The 25,618-nt window shown below is 43.0% G+C and overlaps 1 protein-coding gene across 3 annotated transcripts in view; it reads left to right on the forward strand.

Annotated features, from left to right (window-relative positions):
* KAT6A (lysine acetyltransferase 6A) overlaps window positions 1-25,618 on the forward strand; it is a 64,505-nt gene that overhangs the window by 14,750 nt on the left and 24,137 nt on the right. For all 3 annotated transcript variants that reach the window (XM_044437299.1, XM_044437301.1, XM_044437300.1), the window contains 9 exons: window positions 12,505-12,613; window positions 14,493-14,608; window positions 15,193-15,274; window positions 15,541-15,676; window positions 16,613-16,929; window positions 17,907-18,025; window positions 22,987-23,102; window positions 24,200-24,341; window positions 25,082-25,243. In XM_044437299.1, the coding sequence (XP_044293234.1) occupies window positions 12,505-12,613; window positions 14,493-14,608; window positions 15,193-15,274; window positions 15,541-15,676; window positions 16,613-16,929; window positions 17,907-18,025; window positions 22,987-23,102; window positions 24,200-24,341; window positions 25,082-25,243 (1,299 nt within the window). The remainder of the gene's footprint in view (window positions 1-12,504; window positions 12,614-14,492; window positions 14,609-15,192; window positions 15,275-15,540; window positions 15,677-16,612; window positions 16,930-17,906; window positions 18,026-22,986; window positions 23,103-24,199; window positions 24,342-25,081; window positions 25,244-25,618) is intronic.

Genomic DNA, 25,618 nt, shown 5'->3' on the forward strand with positions numbered 1-25,618 from the left:
GGCTCTGAACAGATGGCCACCATCTGTGCGTAACTCTGGAAACCCCAGTGCCAGAAAATTAGTCTGAATTTGCTTCACGGGATTTGTGAACAGGTGAAATGATTCCTAATATAGTGTATTGTGTAAGTGGCATCCATGTGTGCGTTTCCATAATAGTGACGAGAAACAAAGCAACAGGAGGACAGCATGGCCTGGGTAGAATTTAAAACAAAGGAGATGGCAGCACACTGGCATTTGGTTTGAAAGGGCGGAATGTGCCATTTCTGTGCAAAGCTGGGAATGGAGGTACATTTGAAAAAGTTCGTCTCAGGAAGGTGTTGTCTTAGTTTAATTTAGTGAGAGCTTTATCGTAGAAGTGGAACATAAGGTATTTCAAACAAAACTGCTTTTGATCTAGGAGGTTGTTGGTGGATAAGGACCAGACCACCCCCAAGAAGCTGTGGTATGTGGACTATATTTTGTCAGCCACAAGCCTTTTCTACAGTATTGCCAGAGTGGAGTAGTCCCCCCAGTTACAGACTTGGATCCACCCTCCTCATGTTTTCTTAATAAATAATTTGGTCCAGCCCAATTAGGCGGGGCATAATTTGTATACTAAGAGCACAATACTTTCAGAGCATCAATATGTTTAAGTAACTGACATAGGTATGTTAGGTGGACTAAGGTAACTTGTGGGTTAGTCATGAGCAGCTTGCAGGAGAGCAGATTCTCTCTCCAACTTGCCCCTCCTTCCCTCCAGTATCAGTAACTTAAATATCAGTGATGTGTTGATGGTTAATTTTTGTTCACAGCATTAGTTATAAACTTAGGATTAAACAAAGAGAAAGAATGCATTTATCTCCCACCTTTCATTGAAAAATGCTTAAAGCACTTCATTTATTCAAGCACATGTACAGATAAGTTAAAAGAGGGAGGTAGAACAGATAAAACCAAACCCATTCTTCAAGAAATCGTAGAGTAGATTGATAAGTGAACCTAGCACCAGGGACAGAGCTGTAGGACAAGCCTCTTCTTTTCTTTTTCTATTAACTCAGAAAGGTTCTATCATACTCCCCCTGCTTTCTGAGGCAAATCTCCATCCATCCAAGCTCATCAACCAAAATGTTTGTGTGCAAATGTTTTTATCAGCCAGGAAGATTCAGCTTGATTGTGTGGTGTAGTAGGTACCTTTGCAACTCATAGCCTGAGCATCAGGAATGTTAAACTCCACAGCTGCGCCAGCAAGAAACTTGATTTTTTAAAAATAGCTTTGCAAATAATTGCTGAGTTTATAGTTGCTTCTGTGTGTTGTCTGCTTTTCTTTCATTCTTACTGTCGTGGACCTCCTTAGCAGCTTATTGTCTCTGTGCATTAAAGAGCTACTGCTTCATTTCAGTATTATAGTCAAGTGTGTGTTCCCACATGCTATAAAAAGTTAAAGTAATGTGCCAAGAAAAGTTGAATTTTGAGACATATGTTGCACAGATTAGGCACATCTGCTTTCTTTCTTATATTTTGCATAATATATTCTACAGTAATGCTGTGCAACATGGGTGGGAATTGGCAGAAGAGCGGCCAAGCTGCAGCCAAAGTTATGCAGCTTCATAATAAAGAATCCAAAAGGATCCCGTGTGTTGACTGTGGGAGTATGTTTATTTTTATTTACTCGCTGTATCAATTACTGCCATCCATGAACCTTATGGTTTCTGAAGGTGTTTTTGGCTTCTACTCAAGCATTGAATTTTGCTTTTTTGTGATGCTTGCTTCTGTCTGTGCATGGATTTACAGCTTTGTCATATTCATATAACTCCATGCATACATAGCATCAAAAATTACCAGATTGTTAGTTAGTTTAGCAATATCAAAGTACTGTATTCTTTCCTCACACTGCTTGAGTCACAAAGTGTTTCAAAGTCCTTATAGTTCTTGGTTTCTGCAGTTTTGGTACTTGTGTGAGCATGTTGATGAGTAATAGAATTGTGAAGTCTTCTGCGTCTTTCTTCACAGAGGCAGGCAGGAGGGCAGCTTTGTCTCTGCGTGCCCTCTTAGGAGTAGCAGAGAATAGCATCTGCTTTTTTATTCCCTCAAATTCGTGGGGGTTAACAGAGAGCAAAAATAAAGCTAAAGTTTAGGGGCTAATCTGCATTAAGCACTTCATTAACCACAATTGCTTTGTTATTTTTCTAACAAGTAAGTAGGAATACCCCAAGAGTTACTATATGGAGTTCCAGGCCTGTGCTTTATAAAAATGTTAGCATTGTTGATCCACTGGGTCATGTTTAGACTTAATTCCATTGCTAGGAGTACTGCGTGAAGGGTTGAGACTGCACCTGAAAGATAGGTCGCTGTTACTATGGAATTATGCCAACAGTTGGAGTACAGAGACATGGATGTGAGCTTTGAGGAGCTGGAAATGTATGAGGGGAAAGTATATATGGTCAAACAAATACAGATATCTGCAGCCCACAATGAGTGAAGCATCTTCCTATTTATACCATTGTAAATATTGAATATTTGAAGAGTTAACGTTCATGATACATCTGTGGATATGACAGAATTTCTGACCTTGGTGCCCTTCAGGTGTTTTGGACTACAACTTCTGTCAGCCCCAGCCAGTATGATCAGTGGTCAAGAATACTGGGCAGTGGTTAGTTGTAGGCTAATAAAGACCTTAATAGCTTGGGCACATGGGTTCAGGCACCGGTATGATTACATTTCTGCAACATGTTGTATGTGGAACTGTCCTAGATGATCTGGAACCTGGAGCTATGATGGAATGCAGCATCCATCTTTGGTTAGCAGCTGCATCTCTTACTGGGCCAGGTTTAAGGTTCTGGAGTCCTTAAACCTTGGGCCTGGGATACCTGGGAGAGGACTTTTTCTCTGACTGAGCTTCTTGGTCATGGAAGTCATCAGATGACAAATTGCTGGTGGTTCCCCATAGACTTATGGCCTGATTAAAGTCCATTCAGAGAAGAGAAGTGAAGAGAGAAGTTCTGTGGAACTCCCTGCCTCTGGATGTCAAGCAGGCAACATCATGCAGTTTTGGGCCACTTTTATTGCAGGAAGCCTTCATGGTCTAACCAGTTAGTATAATTGATACGGTTTTATTGATCTTGTGTGTAATACACTGTTCAAGTCTATTTGTTGGTTTGCTTTTTGTTACCTCTCCAAAACATATTACTGGAATAGGGGGCAGTATGTAAATCTTGTAAATAAATTAAACATTTGGATGGCATATGTTTGGGGTTGGCTGACCAAGAAAATGTCTTATAACGAGTGAGATGGATTTGTGTAGCTGAGTAAGTTGTACTTTAATTGGCGGTGTCTTGCAGAGGTCTTGGACCAATGTCTCTTTCTGTTTTTAACTAGAAATATTGGATTGAACTTGGCACCTCCTGCATGAGAAATTTGTGCTTTGCAACCAAATTGCAGCTAGTGAGGTTGAGGGTTGAGCATTTTGAATGAGGATAATCTGAACTAGAAATTTTTCTGATGCTTTGGAAAAGGAGTACAGAACCTATTATCAGCCTGAGGGTCAAATTCCATTTTCAGAAAGCTCTTGAGGGCCACATTCTAGAGGTGGGTGGGGCAAAATGCCAAGACCTTCCCTCTAAATACAAGCATATGTTACCTGAAACTACTTAGCCAGTCACTAAACCTTGGGAGGTGAAAGTTGCGGAAACCACCAAATGATTGAGGGATAGGTGAAGGGGGGGTGGGACCCAGGGTAAAGGAGCATAGCCTTCATGGGAACCCTGGTGGACTGGATTTGATCCCTGGGTCTGGGGATTTGTGCTCTGCCCTGGGGTGAACTAATTTAGCATATTTATTTTATATAAGCAGCAAAGCTTAAAAATTTACACTGGGTGCTTTTGTCCCAGTACACCACCCGTATGAGTGAGGGGAATTTAAGCAAATTAATGTGATTTAAATGTTATGTAGACATTTTTATTGGGATACTTTAGAAACATTACCATGTCCTTTCCTTACATCATTTTGTAAGAAAGAAAAAATAAAGTTTATTATTGTATCCAATTTTCAGTAATTGTAACATCTCAAAGAACTATGCATGTTACATTGACAACAACCTTTCTGTTGTCTCTCTTTCACTGAGTAGGTGAGGCACTTAAGGACTTTTTTTGTCACTGCTAATTTCACACTGGAACATGCAGGCATTCTCTCAGATTCTTGTGGAGGTTGAGAACCTGAAAATAATTACAACTTTGTAATTGCCAAAATAGCTTAAGATTGTATTTGCAGTTGACATCCATTCATTGTTACTAATGCACTTATGAAATGGGAGAGAATTCTGTTTTGGAAAATTTTCTGCTCAGTATCATTAGTTATAGCCTTTCCCCACTTTGTGTATTGTTACAGCTTTTGATATTTTTATATGTCTGTTTGATACGTGATCTTCCAAGTTTAGAAGCCTAATTTCTCTTTCCTTCTCATTGCCAAAGGGAAACTTAAATCTCAGTTACTGTCAGCCGTAAAGTTGTTTTGGAAATGTTGGATTTTATGTGATAGAACATGTTCAGTGAACCAATAATGAATGCATTTTATAGAAATAAGCAATGTTTTCCTCTTCTAGTTTGGCCCAAGAAAAGCCAGAAAATGTTAATAGCATTAGGCTGTGTTATAGCCAGAGAAAACTCTAAAATCTGTTGCCAGATCAACCTGACAATTTCAGAAAACATTGCATTCTTCAGTGGATGCACCGCACAAACTATGTTTATGGTATGTAGTAGGTGGGTATTGAAATTGTAGTGTGAAAATCAAACATATTAATTATCTACGGGAACATAGTTGTGAGGCTTGGTGCCATTTTGAGACCTGTTTGGCAGTACCTACGGGTGAAAAATGCATATATATCTCCACAGAATAATTGTCAGTTTTCTTCATCTAAGTTCTGCAAGCTGGTCCTTTGGCAAGGCATAGGCCACAAGATTACACATTTTTGGTGCATCAGGTTTGGGTCAGTGAGTCATGGCAACTGTGCTTCTTCCTATCTGTTCCTAATCCCAGGGAAATCCCAACTTCACCATTATGCACCTGAACCATTTTCTTCTTGGTGAAGACATGGATAAGGGCATTTTTGTTCCCTGCCTCTGCTGTGAATGCTTACAGAGGCTTTGCCTGACTTTTTCCCTAATGCACCGGTGGTGCTTACTTGCTTGCATGAGGCCAGGCACAAGCAAACACACCAAAACCTTTTGTTGCTGTGCACTCTAGGAAAGGCAGGTTAAAGGAGCTTTTTGAGCGGTTCATGTGTGAGTGAGTCAGTGGGCAAAGCCAAAATTGCTATCTATCTCACATTCATTCAGCTTAAAACATACCCCAATTTAAAAAATAAAAAGTCAGTCAGGGTTCTAAAAAGTTCTGTGTTCAGAGGAAGAAATATTTGGTGATACTGAAAATCCAACCTTGGTTAAATTGTACATCCTAAAATGGAGACCTGACCTGACATTCTAGATGTGGGAAGATAAATGGCTGTCTTGATCCTTTTGTTGCATGAGGTGCCCCGCAATTCCAGCCTTTCCATCATATCTATTCGTGTGTTTCTGGATTTGAGTGGACACTTGTCAGAGAGGAAGCCTGTATCAAGATTCCTAATTGATATCTTTCAAGAACTGGCCGTTCTGATAGTGAGAAGCAGTGCCTGGTACTTCTGGGAGCAGTGATTGGAGGAGTAAAGGATGCAACTGCTTGGGTGAAATTAACGTAGCGTGACTTTCCACTGCCCTCTTAAATATTTGAGAGACCTATGAAGATTTGCTTATGGAAATAATGTGCAGTCGCTGCTAAGAACTTGCTGTTCTTTGCTGCATGTATTCATTTGAGATGTCATTTGTGCCTGAGCTGATGTTGCAAAATCCCTGGTGTCAGCCTTCTGGCAAAATAAATCCATATATACGACAACCCCCTACCAAGACCCTTTGTCCTCCTGCTCCACAATGATTTATCTCCCTGCCACTGAAGATGTAGCTAGTTTTATGAATGTGATGTGTCTGTGCCCTCAAATGTTAAAGCATTGTGCTCTTAATCTGACCATCTCTCTGATTTGGGGAAAGGATGGGATGATAGGTCCAGCGGAGGAAGACTAAAGTTGCCCTTACGAATGGGACTGATTTGGTTTTTGAAGGACAGACAGAATTATGCCTAGCATGTATTGCAGTTGTCTGACATGATCAGTAGACAAAATAGATTTTAATGGAAGTTGATTTACATATATTTGAAACGTATTTTTAAAGGGCAGGCTTCTAGCAGAGTGAGCATTGCTTCAGAGGATCTGATAATATTAGAACTCAGGAGCATCCAATAAAAATAAATGGAGGAAAATCCAGGACAGAAAAATGGTACACCACCGTGGAATTTGTTATTACAGCACTTGGATATTACAGGATTAGACGCTGGTCACAATAGCTATATATTGTTGCTTGTATCAGGAGTGGTATGCCTCTGGATACCAGTTGCTGGGGTATATGAGCAGGAGGGGGCTTTTGCTGCTTGTGGGCTTCCCATAGGTATTTGGTGGCCCATTGTGTAAAAGGAATGCTCTTCAGTCTGGCACCATGCAGCTGCCCTTATTTCCTTACGTGAAACCTTCTTTGGGTTGTGTACCTAGTAAGCATCTACTTATGAAACCGCATTGCACTTGGCTGGTGTTAGTTAAAATGTTGTGAAATAGAGCTTCGCGGGGAAAGGCATCAGCTCTTTGGGTAGGAGACCTGGAAGGCAGTTTTCTTTTGGCCATTGTAGTGGGTAGTACAGACTACAAATATTAACTTTTACACACATAACAGCCACCAGAGTACAAATATATGATGGGGGCAAAGAGGGTAGGTAGCTGCAGTTCTGAGAAAAATATAATGATAGTATTTTATTTCACTTTATTAGATGTATGCCTAGATTTTAGGTTAATAAGTGGCTCAGATCCACCAAACAAATATGAAGCAGACCCTGCCCTCAGATAAGGTGTTCAAGGGAAGGAGTGTGAAGGGAAAAGCTAGAGGAAGGAGGTCAGTTTGACAATGTAGAACAAAAGGGTGAATTGTAAACAAGCACTTGTATCCAGTTGGGGTCAGGTTGATCTCTTGCTGATAATTTGCTCTCATCAAAATGATGCAGCTGGTGCCGGAGGCCTGAATGTTTATTAGAATGATTTGGTGAAATTGTAACGCTCTGCACTGGATGAGATCTCTCAGAATTTGCTCCATCAAAAGCATCAACGTTCATGGAGGTTCTTACTGATTGGAAGCTATCCAATTCCAGTGGCAAAAGGTTTGAAGAGGAAAAGCTGAGGGCATTTTCTTGGATTACAAAAGGCTTTAGTACAGACTGAGGATTGCATCAGATATTTTTGCTGTGTGTGTTCAAACATTGTGCAGAGAAAAAGACGAGATACTATTTTTCTAATTAAAGCTGGAATTCCTGGTCTCATTTACATTGGTCACATTCAAAACCTTGAAAGTGGAACATGGGGCTGTGTTAACCCTTTCCCTACTTAAATGAGCAAGGGAGCCTGGAGGAGAATCAAATAGTTCTTTTCATATCTCTGAAGGGCTTTCATGTAGAAGACAGAATAGACTTAGTATCTGTTTCCTTAGATAGCGGGATTAAAACCAATTGATGGACATTAACAAGGAAGCAGAATTTGGCTAAACATCAGGAGAAAGTTCCTCATGGCGAGAGGAGTTTGACAGCAGAACAGACAGCTCTCAGATGTAGTGGGCTCTTCGCTGGAAGTATTTAAGCAGAGGCCTGGCAGCCATATGCTAGGGAAGGTAGCAGTTGCATGCTGCATTACCAGTTCTGCACTAAGCAGGAGGTTGGGTTAAATGATATGCAAAGATCCTTCCAACACAGATGAGAGCTGGTTGCAGTCTTGGCCTGGGACTTGGGCCATGAAGCTGACTGGGTGATTTTGGGCCAGTCACTGACTCACAACCCAAGCTACCTCACAGTGTTGTGAGGATAAAATGGAGAGGAGGACCATATAAGCCACCTTGGTTCTCTTCTAAGAGGAAAAATAGTGGGATATAAATATAATTAATAACAAGGAAATAATAATGTGGGTGGAAGGCAATGGGAGGAAAGGAATTTTAAGATAGCAAAGGTTACGGGAAAGAAAAATTGGCAGCCTGTGCAGTAGTGGCAAGAAAAGAAGCACTAGAGCTAATCGTCAAGTTGAGGAGCAGCTGCTGGGGTTAATGGAATCGTCTTGCTTGGAAGGATTCAAGAGAAGGACAGTTCAGCTTTTATTGACGGTATTTTCTTGTGTTTGAGAAGAGGTTGGCACAGGCAGCCCATTGGATGCTTTTTAGTTTTCAGCCTCTATGTTTAGCCTAAGCAGGCCGCCAAGAGCTTTATCACCATTGTTGGGAGCAAGTAGCCCCACCTTGCATTCTTAGGAAAACTAGAGAGGTTGGCAGTGCCAAACAGCCGGGGCTCAGTCATTTGTGATTGGTGCTGGTGCTGGCCCCTCCCGATGGTGGCTTAAAGGTGTCCTGGTTGTTGACCATGTAACCTGGATCCATGTTATTCAGTCTGAACTGTTAAGTTAGTTTTCTCAGCCTCTTAGCTGCTTTTTAAAAGATTGACAATATTTTGGGCATTTTACTTTTTGTTTGATTTGCTTTAGTCATATTGTGCCCTACCCTGGTATCTGCAAGAATGAAGACTGTTTTAAAAATGTTTAAACTATTAATAGTTGTGGGCCCTCCCCTCCCTAGTAATTGAACTGAGGCAAGAGCTCCACTTCATCTGAATGTGATTATTCTGGCTTTATTCCTCTGAAACTTGGAGGGTGCATACACTTCAAGCTATCATGAGGTCAGTGCACTTGAGAATGTACCCTTAAGTGGGAAGGTTTACATATGGGTGACTTTTGGTGATCTGTTTTCCAAAGGTACTCTTTTGGGGCAGAAGAAAGAATGCAGAGAAACCTTGTTAGTCTCAAAGCAAAAGCTGTGTTCTTGCTGAAGTTCAGATTCAGATTAGAAATGAAGGGCAAATGCTTGAACCTTGTGGTTGCAGTGATTTATTTATCAACTTCTTGAGCTAAGTAGAGTTCTGTCTTACGCTCTTTAAATTGTGATTGAGTATATTCCTAGGAGAGAATTGCATAGCTCATTCTGGAGCTATGGGCTTGATGAAAGAATCTAGTGGAATTTCATGTATCCTGCAGCAGCAGATAACAAGCTTCTGTTCTTAAAATCTCTGCATTTTAATAGGATTCTGCAGTTTCCAAGGGTACAATTGGTCAAGGAGTTCATCTATTGTCAGAGCGTTTCAGGATTTATAATGCTTTGAGTCTTGTAGAGGCTTTAAAAGATGTTGGTTCTAAAGATCATTGACTGCACCCAAGTGCTGGTACAAAGACCCTTATAAGTTCAAGTGTGAGATCAATTTCAGAAAGCCGTCTTGTGATGTTGAGTTGTGGACTCTTCTCTCCCTTTACCGAGTTCAGCTGTGGACTTTCTTCCTTCTTGCCATATATATTCACCATATATCCCTTCTCCCCTAGGAGGAACCTCTGCTGAAATGGTTCTGGCTGTAGTCTCCTCCCCCTGCCCCAGGTGGCAAATTTAGGATGCCTCACTACAATCAGAAGAGCAGGATTGGCATAGACACAACCTAAAATAAACTCACCATACCTGAGCACTCTTCTGGGGCTGTATATCTTTCTCTTTAAGTGTCTTATTGACATGGCTGGGTGATACTTCTACCTTCCTTGCTTGTTTGGGTATTCCTGCTGCATACTGGGTGATAGTGTGCAGGGAGGTGATCAGGGTGTGTGTGTGTGTGTTCAGTAGCAAATCCTCACTGAATTCCCATCATATTTTCCATCCAAAATATCTAGATTGTATCTGTATATGTTAGTTATAAGGGCATGGAGAGAAAGCACCCATGTGACATGGTGTTGACTTTACCTAACTCTGTTTTCAATATACTTTATGTTTAAGGCATGTTCACCCCACACTTCCATCAACAAGGAGCTCAGGGCATGACATGTTGTTTTTCCATTTCAGTGTTGCTAACAACTCTGTGCTGAGTGAGTAACCCAAGGTTACCCAGGGAGCAACATAGCTAAGTGAGGATTTGAACCTGGGTCTAGCTGATACTGGCTCAACACACTCTAACCTTTATACTACACTGGCACACTGCAATGCTGGTAGGCTCAGATGTAGGCAACTCAGATTTAAATTCCTTTAAATCAAACATGAGGGGCAAGTTACCATGTGCCACCCTAAACTGCCTCACGGCTTCTGTGGTTGAAGTCCAATCTGAGCTCTACAGAGCAAAAGTGGGATACAAATATAAAGAAGAAAAATATGTACCATCACAAGTTTACTTTAAATCTGCTTCCCAGGCCTCAGTACTTGTTTTTGCTTTACATAAAGCCTGCCAACCTCAAAATAACTCCCCCTCTCTCTGTGCTTCGTTTTTTTTTTTTTATTGGGTACTCTGCTGCCACTGTTCCCCTTCCTTCTGCAATTGTTGTTGCTTTCCTCAAGCCATTGGGAAGGAGAAAGATAGGAGGGTTGGACTAAAGGTGGCATCATGTCGACTTCTTTCCTCAAAGCAGCATTTGGTATCCCAGTCTCTGTGTGGGGACTTGGGATCACAAAATGAGAGGAAATGCGCCCTTCTGTCTGCAGAACAAAACCACCGACTAAACAACGGTGCTCCTGCGTGTGTGTTCTGTGCGGAAGCTTTCCTTTCCACAGATTGTTCCCTACTCTGCCTTTCTGTATGGTGGGAGCAGTTTAGTCTTTGAATCTGTCAAGTGAGTTGGCTTCCCAGACATCCTTTGTATAGTAACAGCATGTGTTGGAAAACTGGCAGCTTCTAAAACACAGTCACTCTCTTTCTCTTTGACTCTTCCTTTCCCTCCCCTTGTTCCCCCACCCCCTTCTCTCCAGCTCTGGTGACATTACATAGATAGATGGGCTTGCAAGGAAAACAGCAGAGAGGGTTGAGTGTCTGCCAAAACTCTGCAGTTGGAAATGGCGCCCCCCCCCGCCTTGTTTTCCCAGGTCTTCAGTTGTGCACGTCTAATGTTTTCACTTTCCTTAGATTTCTTAGCTGCGCACATGCACCCGCACTGAGATCTTCTTCCCATGCTATAATGCATGATTGAATAGCTTATTCTCCCCAGGTTTCCACACATATTCAGTGTAATTACACATATCCTTATCACATTCAGTGTGCTTTGACATTGACTGGACTTGTAAAACTGTTAGCTTATTGTTCAGTGACTTTCTTAGGGATGAGAGTTAGAGGAAAACTTCAGACTGAAAAATGTTTTCCTTACCCTGTGCTTTCTGTGATCTTTCTTTTCCTGTTCCTCCATTGGTGCTGGCTTGTTCACTTTTTTGTTTGCCAATAGTGCACCAGAAAGGGTGGCATGGGCAGTTGAGATGCAAGGCACAGACTCTGCCTTGACCTTTCCCAGTGGGTTTTTTTCCACTGGTCCAGGAGGCAGAAGGGTTGTTCACAGCTGCCTGGCTTCTGCTTGGCTGGGTAGCTCAGACCCTAGTAGTCCTTTGGTGCTTTGAGTCAATGGGGACCACCTTACATTTTGAATAAGCTTTTTACTTTTGTAAAAAGTAATTTATAAAGTACTTAGGGAACTTATTGTGACCCTTCTCCCATCCCTTTTGAATTTTCCTCTTGGTTTTTTTGCCAGGTGGGCAGTCTTTGGTCTTAATTATGCATGAGGAGGTTTCATCATGCCAGTTAGAAAGGATGGAGAAATGCAGTGGATTAGCTAAATGGTGGTTAACCAGACAAGCCCCCAAACCCAGAAGACAACAAAACTGCACTCTTCTTTGATCAGCCTGCCTGTTCACATCCATGTTTGTAATTTGTGATGGGGTTGGGTTACCTTGGGATGCCGTGGGTTACATCACTGAACTGTTGGGCACTGTGAGAAGAAAGGGGAAATGCTACATTCTTTGCAGTGGAGTAAGTTATGAGAGCTTTCCTTTGTTGCAGTAAGCAACTCAGTGCCTTTATTGCATACAAACGTAAATAAATGTGGGTGCATGTGGAAAGCATGAAGTGGTGCTTTATTGCCACAGCATCCCTGTTGCAGTGAGCTGGATTGTGAGAGTAATTTTCCTAAAGCCCCACCCTTTGGGATTGGGCCGGGCAGAGACTGGCTCTCCTGCCTCCCTTGTGCTAGTTGGCACTTGTTTGTAATCGCTCCAGACAAACCACTTAAAATTTGACTGTAAGGCTAAGTCAAGGCCCTTTCTTGCTCGTGACTTGAATCATGCCCTGGTCAGTGAAAGTCCCAGGAGCATGACTGGTCATGCTACACTTTGTGCCGAGCCCTTTCCCCCCACATGGAACCCAAGTCTTTCAGCAAAACCACCCGGGGCTGCTTCCCCTTCTTTATGAGCCTCTCTGAATTTCAGAGGTGGAGATGGGATCTAGAGTTACAATGTCTTGGTAGAGCAGTATATTTTGCAAAATATGCTAATTAATGCAAAACTGTGTTCTCTACCCCTGCAGCCAGTTGCTGAACCAATCCCAATCTGCAGTTTCTGCCTTGGTACAAAAGAACAAAACCGAGAAAAGAAACCTGAGGAGCTCATCTCCTGTGCTGACTGCGGCAATAGTGGTAGGTGACTGCCTGTGCCTCCGGCACATGTCTGGCTTGTCTATTTGGATCCACTCTGTGACTGGCTTTTGTACTGAGACTGTGGACGCATAATCACTTCTGAAGATCCGTGAGAATGACCCCCCCCCCAGTGCTATCCTAGCATCGGTCCTGATCCTGGATTGGTAGTTAGATGAATGTACATAAGCTGCAGGGAGGGACAGGAGAAAGTGGCTCTCATGCCCTCATTCTCTTTCCTCATTCCAGACTCACTTCTTGTCTTCACTGCAGCATCGTTCTTCTTTTCCATGCAGGCCAATGGAGTGGTGAAATTGACTAGGCTCAATAGCAAGTGGCTTCTGGTTCTGTTGATTTCATTCTTCTGTGAATTGTTTTTGAAAGTTCTGGCATAGCCATTCACTTCTGTTCTTTATCTTCTTTAACAGGGTTACACCTCCCCAGCAGCAAAACCTTCCAAGCTTAATAATTCAAAAGAAAAAAACCCCACTCTATAAACCCAGTTTTAAAACTACTCCAGGGATAGGTGTGTTGATATGAAGGGTAGTATCCATGGTAATTGCACCAGTGTCTACACAAGGATTTGCTCTGCTGACCATGCTTTTGGGTGTAGTTTGAAGTTTTCCCGGCTGTGGAACATAAACAAAGCTAATTGGGCCAGAGTTCATATTGGGACTGTGAGAATAGTAAGGTGTTTGCTATCGGAAAGCCTTAAGACGCACCTGTGCTTGTAGAATGTTCCTACTTTAGAATTTTGGCTGTCCGGGGTGAAAGCAAATTGAAAGGAGGTTTATCACTTCCTGGGAAACTGCCACATCAGTAACTTAGCTTGGGTATTTGGAATGGCCCTGTTCCTGTGTTAATATCATTTGTTGTCGTGCCGACAACAGTACAGCATCAACTGTAGTTCACAGGGAATTGGATTTTTGAAGGGTGCCCCAAAGCAGCATGTTGGACATTATTGTAGTACATCACAACAGCTGGTAATATTTCATCTCTCATTTATGACTAGAACTATCCCTGAATATATCCTTGTCATTTCAGGGCATGAGCCCCGCTGGAGGAGTATAGTGTCATGCTCTGTAATTTCTAGTAGAAATCAAGCCTGAATGTTCTGGCAGAAGCTGCTCTGAACAAGACTATTCAGACAGTTCTGGCACTTGGAATAATTGTTCTTGTTCTAATCATAAATAGTGGGAGCAGAAAGGACCTGTGGGACCTTGAAGGTTAATCCGTGTACCTGTCAAACGCTTCTGACAAAATGGGTTTCCGGGACATGAAAGGTTAGACCTCCATGAATTGGGTGGTCCTCAAGTTGCCATAGCTAAGTGTAGCAAGCATTGAGCTTGGTCACAGTAGATGGCAGGGCATCCTTACCACACAGCTTTCCCTTTGCAAGAGAGTGATCCTTTCTCCAGCAGTGTGCATTGCAGGCAAGTGAAATGAAAACAGGATATAGATCTCCATCTGATGGTGTGAGGATGCAGCTTAAAACAAGTGAGGGATAAAACCAGGAATCTTAAAGAATCCATCTGGATGCAGCCTGAGTTATTGACCTTAGTTTCCTCTTTGTGAAAGCTGGTCTTTACATGGCCAGTTTGTGTATCTGTTGTGACTTAAGCACCTGCTTGAGTCTCCTTGGCTTTAGACTGTTTACACAGTTCCTTCAGGGTTGAAATGAAGCACCTGTGCAAGAAGTTGCTTCCTTCCAAAAACATATCATGTGAGTTGATCTCAGAGTGCCAAGTACATGTTGAACTGCTCTGACAGGACCTTTTAAAGATGTCAGATATTAACTCCACTGGAACTTGGACCTTACTCTTTGTAAGTACTGGCTTCTCCCACTTGGCATCACAGAAATTGTTCTCTCCCCCTTGCACAGGTCATCCATCCTGCCTGAAGTTCTCCCCAGAGTTAACAGTTCGGGTGAAAGCCTTACGATGGCAGTGCATCGAGTGCAAAACATGCAGTTCCTGTCGAGATCAGGGCAAAAATGCTGTGAGTACCAGAGTTTAAGCAGTTACTTTTCTAAACAGTTGAGTCAGATGGAGATGAATCTAGGAATGACTTGGGATGCAGGGAGTTCATCTGAATGGGGCTCACCCTGATCTGACGAGATCTGGTGTTCCTTGGTAACATCCGGGTTAAACCACTGTTTTGAGAGTGCTGTGAAACTTGCTGTTCCTCCGCTGCTGAAGGTGAGCTGCTGAGCGCAACTGGGCCTTTGCGCATACATCATGTAGGCTTTGGAACCCTGTCCCCCAAGATGGCCAGCTGGTGCCTTTCTCCTAGCTTTTCACCAGGGTGTTAACAGTTTAATTTATTGAACTGCAGCAAAAAGAAATGTGTAGGATTAATCAAAGGTTTTGGTTTCTCTCAAAGATGTTCTAACATTCATCTTTCTCTGTATTATATTAGCCTGCTTGCAGTTATTCCCTCTGTAGCCTATGCTACTCCTACTTACTTCCCATTAGACTTGATTTGTAGTGAGATGTTTTTTGAGAATAATCTGAGGCAAATGTTGTTGACTTGTTTGAGTTTGTAAACAGAAGGCATTAACTGAAAATATCTGCACTTCGCAGGATAATATGCTCTTTTGCGATTCATGCGATCGGGGCTTTCACATGGAATGTTGTGACCCCCCTCTGACTAGGATGCCAAAAGGTAAGGAGGAGCTGAAACTTGATGTGGAAGAAAAATATGTATAATGAGCATTCCATTATGGCTTCCAGATTAGAAGGAAGGCTGTACCAGACAGAATGGGAGGGTGGTACAGCCCTGGTGAAGAACTGAATTGCTTCACAGCGTGCGTACTCACATCAGCTCAGTTGAAGGTGCAGCTTTGTGATGTAGTGGCTAAGCGTGTGAGCTGAGAAGACCCTCAGATTGAATGCTGCTTTGTTATTTATCGGTATTCTGATGCTTTGCAGGCATGTGGATATGTCAGATATGTCGGCCATGTAAAAAAGGAAGAAAACTTCTATATAAGAAGGCAGCACAGATTAAGCGGCGTTACGCTAACCCAATTGGACGTCCCAAAAACCGATTAAAGAACCAAAACACGACGTAAGTTACTCTGAAGCTTATTGGTGGTGGTAACGGGGACTTCATGCAGCTCTGTATTATGGATGTTTCCTCTCCTGGCAAATTTGTTGGGAAAAGTGCCTCAGCGATATTTTTGGAAACAATTTTGCACAGTGCGTTTCAGTGGTCCCTGTTTGTCAGAAGCAAAAATAAGATCTTGTCACATTGATATATTAATTTAAAAAACCTCTGAATGTCAAAGCAAGTGGTGTCTGGTCAATGAAGAGTGGCATCCTGAAATTATGATGTCGTCAGGATGTGCTGGCAGCTGCACAATATCGATGCTGGCTTGGCCTGCAGAGGCAGGGACTTTCACAGACCTGGAGTTGCTACATTAAAGGCGTTTCACCTGGTGAGCTCTAATCAGGCCACACACCACCAGGAGCCTGCTGAGTGCTGACCCCTGTGACTGAACATGCGGCCAGAGGGGGTGGGGCTCTCTGAGTGATCCTGCTCCCAGGTGGTTCAGGTCCTTATCCACCAGCACCAGAGCCTTAAATGTGGCCTGGTAGCAGTTCAGTAACCCATGCCAAGCCATTTCCTCAGCAAAGGAGTTGTGTGCTGAACACGGGCAGCTCCTGACAGAAGGCACGCTGCCGTCATTCCACACTCGCTCCAGCGTCTGCACCAGCCTGAAGGGCAGCTTCACAGAGAGCATGTTGAGGTATTCCTGTCCTGGGTTATGAGCACCTGCCTCACTGTGGCCGGGAAAGGTCAAAGCTGGTGAACCAGACAAAGCTGATGAAAGGCTCTCCAAGCTGCCATGGATCTGCGGGTACCCCAGACAACGAACCTCAGTGGGAGTGCACCCCTCCAGACTCTGCTGACTTCACGTTTGCCTAATGGCCTGCCTAGCCTTTCTGACCGTTCTTCTGACTGTTTCTCTTCTCCCTGCCCTCCCCACAATTGTTTGTTCAGATCAAAAGCTCCATTCAGCAAAGTTCAGACGGGACCCGGTCGAGGACGGAAGCGCAAGACCCCCCTGTCCAGCCAGTCAACGTGCTCCTTAGAAGGGGGGTATCTGGAGCAAGTCGATGGCCTGGAATTCTGCAGAGATGGCAGCACCACCTTGAAATTCAACAAGAAAACCAAAGGGCTTATTGACGGCCTCACCAAATTCTTCACCCCGTCCCCTGATGGGCGTAAAGCTCGAGGAGAAGTGGTGGACTATTCTCAGCAATATAGGATCAGGAGAAAGGATAATAGGAAACCAAGCACTTCAGACTGGCCCACAGGTAGCCAGCAGTACAGTGTATTAGCTCTGCTTTCTGGCTTTCAAGCACTTTCAGTCTGAGTACAGATTCTGAAGGGTTCCTGGCACTTCCTTTAAAAAATGTTCATCTGAAATAATCTAATAGCTTATCTTATGGAGCGGCAGCACAGTAACTGATCACTTTGGCTTACTCCTGCAATTACTTTAGTCACTGTACTCTGAAAATTAAAATTTAATTTAATTTAATAAAACATTTTTATCCTGTCTTTCACTAAATGTCTCAAGATGGCTTTCAAAACATAAAATCCACAACAGTAAAAGTACTATCAATAATACAACAGATAATAATAAAATATGATAAATACAATCAGTAATAATAAAATACCATCAAGTTAAACTGATAAAAATGAATTAATCACATTCATAAGGAAAATAAGAAAAAAAGCAACTGTTACCTTCTAAAATCGCTTTTTGTATAAAAATTATAAAGCAATATTTAAATATAAAGCAGTATTATAGCTTGTTGGAATCAGTGGGTCCTTAGGTGGAGGCCATTGTTGCAAATAGACCCCAATGGAATCTCGCTCCTGATGAAGGGGGCTGGGTGGGTGCAGTGGAAAAACCATGCCTCTCAGTCTGGGGCTTTTCTAGGCAGGAGACTAGCCCTCCTGTCACAGCCAAGCGGTATTGATTGATACGGGCAGCTTACAAGAGAAATCGCAAATGCCCTCTGGGGTGAAGGGATGTGTGTACATTTGTATGGTGTGTTTTATCTGTTAACAGATTTTAAAAGCTTTTCATGAGAGTCCTATGCAAAATGAGATAACTTAGCCTAAGCTGATGGCATACCAATGCATGCAAAACTTTTGCTGCAGTAACTCTGATTTCCACTGTTTAGCTAGTTACTTATTCACACAGGCCCACAACTGTCTTATGTGCCATGCAGGTTCTTGATAATTAATCAACAGATTCTAACTGTCATTCTGTCTTTATTTTCAGACAATCAGGATGGCTGGGATGGAAAGCAAGAAAATGAGGAATGGCTTCTCGGAGGCCCAGATGTCATGGCTGAGAAAGATATGGAGTTGTTCAGAGACATTCAGGAGCAAGCACTGCAGGTAAAGTTGAATAAGGTTGCATGCAGCAGTTTCACTCCTTAGAGTCCAGTACAGGGATGTGTGAGTCAACTGGCGCATAATGTTGAGTGGAAGTAGGTGGCCTGCGTGAGATTTTCTGGGTTGGTGGAGGAAGGAATGAGGAGAGATGCTGATGGGAGGAAGCGGGAGGGAGTGCAGATGAACAGTTTTGGAAAGGATGGCGTGTAGTTGAGGAGGCAGACGATCAGAGGCTGTCTGCACTGACGAAGCAAGCATGCTAAAGATAGACCAACTCGGCTGGTTTCAGAAGGGGTTCTCACTGTTTTTTCCCTGTTCCCAGTTTTTGGGGTGCTTTCTGCTGCAGTTCTCACTCTTGGTTCTGTGAGGAGTACTGAGGAAATAGGTGGGCACTTGCTTGCTTGGTGGAGTGAGTGGGTTTCCACTGATATCCTTAGTTATAAAAGGTTCCTGAATGGACTTCTATGCAACTACCTTGCCCAAAGATGTGAATACATAGATGATGACGCAGAGACCTGCAACAGATAAGCAACATGTCCCTTTTTGTATGTACACTGAATATGGTGGATTCTGACTTGAGATTGATGAGTGGAGTGGAGTTTGCTTGTTTATCGTGTTTCTGTTGAAAGGGCACCAGGTCAATGCACAAGCATGGCAGTATATTGAACGCTTTTCCACATCTGTCCATACACTGGACATAATCTCTTGTATTGGTGCAGGTATGATAAATCATATCATGAGGAGAGGAAGCTATGAGGAGAGGAAGGAAGGTTATAGACTGCATTTGTAGGAGGATCCTGTGATCTTTCTTCTACTCAATATATTTATATCCAACTTTTTTCCTTCAAAGAACTCAGGGCAGCTGTGTGGCTGGTCAACAGCTGGTTATGTTGCACATGAACATAAAGAGCAAAATCAGCAAAGCATAAACTTGAGTGAACAGGGCAAAGGGTTTTGCAGGTTTCTGTAGGAGATTTACTGGTCAGACAGCTGCAGGCTATAATACTTACCTCTGATCAATGGAGACGAATTTCAGATATTTTAAAGAAATTGAGTGGGTTCACACAACATGAGAAATCGTGGTGAAATCTTACCGTGGCGGGCCTGATGTGTCATCCGTACCCAATTCCAGAGTTTCTGCATGGTAGGATTAGTCTTCTGAAACCATGGGGAGAATCAAGAGCTTTCTCTAAGGTTTGCATGCTTCAGTGTGGCTTTCACAATTGTCCAGAATCAGCATCTCCATTTTACCATTGTTGGTATGGCAACATCATGGAGTCCCCTAGCCAGAGCAGCTGCAGAAGTGACCACTTCTAGCCTTGGATCTTTACTGCCCTCAGCTCCCTAGGAATGAATGTATTATTATTCATTTCATTCCAGGTGGTTGAGCAATGTGTCCCTCTCTCTATTTGCATTTGGCAAAAGGAAGATAATGCAAAAATGCACAGGGGGAAAAGGGAGGAATTGTGGTGAAATTGTTTAAAAAGAATCTCTGTGGGCGCTGGTGTGGCTGGGAGGTGTTGTTGACAGGCAGGTACTCCTTGAAGAGGGGAACCAGCCTCAGGACTGCAGCAAACCAATCAGAAGGGTGCTACTGCTGTTCATAGGCAAGGAAAGGGAAAGAGTGGGGATTTCACTTGCCGGAGCTGCCAGGAGGATGGAATGGGGACCGCAGAGACCCCACTGCCCAAGTAGCCAAGTGATCATCTGCCCAGTAAGTTTGGGCAAAAATCTGCGCACGTTGAAAACAACACAGGTGTGTTTGCCATGTCGTGTGAACCAAGCCATTGTTTAATGTCTGTAGTAAGGTAGAAAATATGGAGTATATTAAGGTGCTGCATACCTCTTGTAAGTGCTGAGAAACATTAGCTTTGTCATTTGGTGCTGATACTGCCTGTGACTTTGCAAGTTCTTGATCAAATTGGTTTGCTTTGGCAGGGATTGGGTTAAATTCAGCCGAGGTGGTGACGTAGTCCGTATCCAGGTAAAGCCAGAGGGCCACACCTGAGCGAATGGGAATGTGAATGCACCGAGCAAGGTGCAAGAAGCTGTCTTGAGTTGTTGGGGAGAGACTGAGTCCGTGAGAGGAGCAGTCTAGGACAGTGCAGTCAGAGTGGGGACTGACCACCCGTCTTGATGGGACTTTGGGCAGTTGGGATGTGCAAGCAATTGTCCTGGCACTGGGATTCCACATTTATCTCAGGCATTCATTTGGAGGAGAGTTTGGCCATCAGGAAGGCACGGACGCATGAGGCATTTCCACAGGTGCGGTCTGCCTTTTCCCTGTTTCAAGCATCACTCTGTAAGCCGGGGTGGTTCCACCAGCAGCAGGCTGCAGCCCCGCCTGTCTGGGCTTGGATTAAGGATTCTGTTCTGGGAATTTCAAATTGTTATTTTTCAGAGATTTTGTGTACTCTCCAATACTTTTATGATGTGTTACCTTGGTAAATTGGTTTCTGTCATTTGGCAATGTTTTTACACTGCATAATTCCTCTTCAATAGCAGACTGGGCATGAGGATTTTTATTACCATTCCAGTTGAGCAGCCAACTACCAATTTTTCAGGAATAAAGCTTGTTTGTTTGTTTGTTAAGACTGTTGTGTGCTTTTTCTGTCTTGATGGAGACAGCCTTAAATCTTGGGGAAAGGTAAATTGGCTGCTTCATCTTTGTGTCCTTCCCCTTAGGAAAATTTAACCAATCCCCCAGGCTTCTGTTTTATTTTTTTAGAAATAGCCCTGGAAACCAATCAGTGAACTTTGGAAAAATGTTGATGTTGGAATAGTTAAACTTGCTGTTGTGCATGGTACTGAACTATAACCAAGGGCTTTTGTTTTGCATGCATTTCTGTGAAGAGGCACAGCAGGTTGTATTTTGGTCTGAAGGCAGTTTGAGAAAAGGTTTGCACAGGTGGCTATTGGTGTTTTGAGGTGATTAAAATGAGAAGGTAGAAGAGAGAAGGCAAAATTAGTGCCTACAAATTCCCAGGGGAAAACGCCTCTGTCTTGATGCTAGCATAAGAACACAAAACCTGCCTTCCTTTGTCATAGCAATAGCTCTGCTCATCTGGTGCAGCACCCCTTTTCTAATACTGGCTCTTTAGAAAACTCTAGCAAGCTCCTGAGTATGATGGAATAGAAGTAGCAATTTCCTGTTCCACCCCCTGCATGATGATGAGAGGCTGGCCTTAAATGTGGATGCTGCATTTGGCTCTTGTGGTCAACAGTTGTTGATGCAGCCATTTTTATTTTATTTGTTTGCTCGTTACATTTATATCCCACCTTTTTCCCGAGGAGCCCAAAGGAATATACATGCCCGTCTTGCTTTTCTTTTTATCCTCACAGCAACCCTGTGAGGTAGGTTAGTCTTAGTGCCCATAACTGGCCCAGAGTCACCCCGTGAGCTTCATGGATGAATGAGAACAAGAGCCTGGATCACCTGAGCCCCAGTCCAGCCACAGCCACTGCCACAAACTGCTGACATCTTAAGCCAACCAATCACTGTTTCTTGTGACAGCAAATTCCAAGTTGAAAGCCATATTGCATGTAAACATTACTAGTATCACAAGAGCCAACAAGCTGCTGACCAGTTCCTCCTCATTGTTTTCCTATTCTGAAACTAAATTAGAATGCACTTGTAGCTGACCAGCCACAGGGGAAACCCTCTGCGTGTGGGTGCGTTAGCTTTAATCATTTGGCATCTAACAACATTTATTCAAAATTCTTAACTGCTCTGTTCCAAAGACTTATTAGTTCATTCAAAGGAAACAATCTCAGTCTAGTAAGCTATGTTTTCTTAGACCAGAATAAGCACTGTTCTGCTTCCTTTTGTGCTGTGTACTGAAAATCATCTAGGGTTTATTAAAACTAATTTCTTATTACATCTAAACTGGGAAACTGTGGTTTAACCTTGGCATATACACCAGGATCCAATAGAAGAACATAATGCCACTGATACCCATTCGCCATCATTTCATGGAAATTTTATGGGCTCTAAGAAAAGGGGGCACTGACTGGGATGGAGCACACATCTGAAGATTTGCGTGTTCTGTTCTAAGTGTTTCTAAATTTAGTTGGGGTTTGATGATGAAACACTGCTTGCACTTTCCTTTTCCTCTCGTCCATGTTCCAATGAAATGAGCTAGAATGTGACATCGAAATGACATCTAAATCTATGGCTTCTGCTTGCCAGCTAACCTAGACTTGAAAACTCCAGTATGAGACTGGTTGAAGCCTGGCTTGGAGGGCAAGCATAGACCATAGTTGTTAGTTGTCACATGATAAATCATGGTTTGTGTTAAAGAGGAAATATTACATTGAAGTAGAGCGAGGGGAGAAAGGTATACGGGAGAATTATTCTCATAATGTTAACGTGTAGTGACATCATCCTGCAGTGAGGGAGGGCCCTTTTCCTGTATCCAAATACAGAGAAGTGCTCCCATAGATCTTAGAAAAGCAAAACAGAGACAGAAGAAAGAAAGGAGAAATGAGTTTCTGTCCTGGTGCAGCTGAATTAATTGGAGCACCATTTGCATCTATACTGGCTTTTTAATATTGAAGAAATGTGAGTATGTCCAAAGGGAGGGAAAACAAGAACTAGATCTTCTGATATTGGCTAAAAGGCTTTTAGGACTTGTTTAGAACTGGGCATCTGAAATTTCCCAGAGATTAGAAACACTTCTGGCACTAAATACGGCCCTAGGAACTGAAGGCAAACAACCCTTAAAGTTGATTTGTTTATGCCAACCACCTTAAGATCACCACCTCTGGCGAAATCAGTAACGTCATTTTTGGTTGGAATAGCATTTCTCCCAGCATGCCAGGCTTTATCCGCTTTCTGCTTTCTTGTGGATCTTTGAAGGGAGGGAAGGTAGTGTTCAACCCAGAGCTGTTTTATCTTCACTGGACTCCTGGATCTATTAAGTGACATGTTGTTTAACTTAGAGAAATGTTTCTTTCACTTACAGAAAGTGGGGGTGACAGGAGCCTCTGATTCACAAGTACGCTGTCCATCAGTCATCGAGTTTGGGAAATATGAAATCCACACCTGGTATTCCTCTCCATACCCACAAGAGTATTCCAGGTACAATGCTCACAACCACTTCATGATGTACCTTATGTGGGTAGAACTGAGGGTTTAGCACACAGAGGACATGCTATGTAATTAGAAGGCAGAAGGACTCACATTTTAAGTGCATGCCCTCCCTTAAATTAGGACTGCTTGTCCTTTGTGTAAAACTAATATGTGGCCACAATAAAACTATACAGAGTAAGTAAATAATATATACTTGCTTACTTTACCGAAGTCCACTTCTTACATTGAAGTTTTCAAAGAATGCTGAATATTTTTAGCAAGGACTATAAAATGGGAGAATAGTGAGAGCAAAAAGCACAGAAATTTGAGTGTGTTGACTGGCTTGCAAAAAATAATAGCAAGTTTTGGCACTGGATTTTGAATCTGAAGGAGGCCATTCCTACTCAGGCCCTTCTGCTGCTGTTTTTCTTTTTTAAGTGTTCAAAAGACATTGTCCACATACACGGTACTGCTATGAGAATTTAAAAATAAAGCACAAAAGCATTCAAGTTTCAGTCCCTCAAATTTTTCTGGTTTCCTCTTGTTCACCTGATTATAGCCATAGTTCTCTCTATATCCATTGAAAGTCACTTAGTGATAGTTAGCACATTTAGAAGTGCTAAGAATAACATTGATGTGCCTCCTTTCATTGAGGTTAGTATGTTGAAATGCTGGCTTTATTAAATATCTTTAGACATGCATAACTGTTTTATCTGCTGGATTTAGTAAAGCAGGAAATAAGCAGAAGGATACAACTGTCTCATATGTATGTGTATTGAAATGGGAATACCAATTTCTACATCTGCACTTATTTAAGAGAAGGAAGAACGAGCAGGAAATGAAGTCCAACCTTGCAACTGCGTTTCCAGTGATGGGCAGCCTTAGCTGGAATTGATCCCAAGAGATTTCTGGCTTGGGCAGCCTGCCCTGGTAATAGAATCTGATGCCCTCTGACACCTCTTTCCTTTCTGTATTGCCTCATACACACCCTGTGTTAATATAAAGGATCTTTCATAATTTGACAGAGGAGAGAGAACTGCTGTGATTTCCTCATTTACTTGCAGGGCTGTGTCTTTGAGGGAGTATAAACACATTTTATCTTGCAGGTTGCCTAAGCTCTACATTTGTGAATTCTGTCTCAAGTACATGAAAAGCAGAACTATTCTCCAGCAGCATATGAAGAAATGTGGTTGGTTTCATCCCCCAGCCAACGAGATTTACAGAAAGAACAATGTTTCAGTATTTGAGGTAAGTTTTCATCATTTTCCGAAGCGTCTGTCCCGACGGAGTGAAGGATCTGAGACTTAGTCCACTGTGAGCGTGCCTAAACAAACTCTGATGCGTGAAAAAAAGCTGCATCAGCCTTGCCATTACAATAGGCCCTGCCAGTGCTGTGTGTGGAACATTGTTCAGGTGTGACATAGGGCTGGGCGGGGAGATAGAAGCACTTTGGGCAGGGCAGCAGTTTGGCACGGAGAAGTGGTGGGCGGGGAGCAGGTTAAACACATGCACATCTTCTCTGTTCTAAATTCCCCTCTTCCGAAGTGAGTTTCTGAAGTGGATAGCTAAAAGTTAAACTCTGACACATGCAGTTGCTTGTAATGTTTTAGTGAGCCTCTTGGCCCTTCCAGTGAAAGTGGTTGGTTCTTGGCTGTGAGTACGTACCTATAAAATACAGAAAGAGTTCTCAATCACCCTTCAGGATGGAAGGCCCTCACAGGGTGGTGCAGAATGTTAGGCGTTGAGCATCAGCTGCCTTGGGATTCACCATTCGTAAGGTGTTAAGGATGAGAGCGACCACTTTGCAGAATGATTCCTTTTCTCTGTTCATGTGCATGGACTCACTGTACACTAGTTGGAATCTGTTTGTTGTTTTGGAGAATTGAACCAGCTGTAATTCCACTTGGCTTGGCCGGTGTGCTGCTCGAGATTGCCTGCCGACAGTCCATTCAGGATCATGACTTTAACCTGTTCTCCATTTTCCTAAGGTGGATGGCAACGTCAGTACCATTTACTGCCAGAACTTGTGCCTATTGGCAAAACTCTTCCTGGATCATAAGACACTCTACTACGATGTGGAGCCATTTCTGTTCTATGTGCTGACACAAAATGATGTGAAGGGCTGCCACCTTGTTGGTTACTTCTCAAAGGTAAGAACCTTCCTTGCATGCAGAGGTGGAGCTGGGAAAGGATCCCGTCTTGATGCCCTGGAGACGCCCTGCCAGTCAGTGACGACAATACTGGGCGAGGCAGAGCAGCAGTCCGACTCTGGGTCAGTCCACACTATCATGGCAGCCCACTGTGGGCCTGCACCTTGGCCTAAGGCAACATAATGCATTGTGGGTGGAGGATCTTATGCATTCCGTGAGCAAATCCAGCAGACAGCTGTGCTTCCTGAAGTGCAGGTGAAGCATCCCCACCCACTCTCTAGTGAAATGCCTAGCCTAACCACACATTATTGCAAATTGCAGGCTGAAGGTGTCCTTGGAAGCACACAGGGACAGTATTGTCATTATGCATTTTCA

The sequence above is a fragment of the Varanus komodoensis genome, unplaced genomic scaffold (genome assembly GCF_004798865.1).
Source record: "Varanus komodoensis strain SLA01 unplaced genomic scaffold, ASM479886v1 scaffold30, whole genome shotgun sequence".
Lineage (NCBI taxonomy): Eukaryota > Metazoa > Chordata > Lepidosauria > Squamata > Varanidae > Varanus > Varanus komodoensis.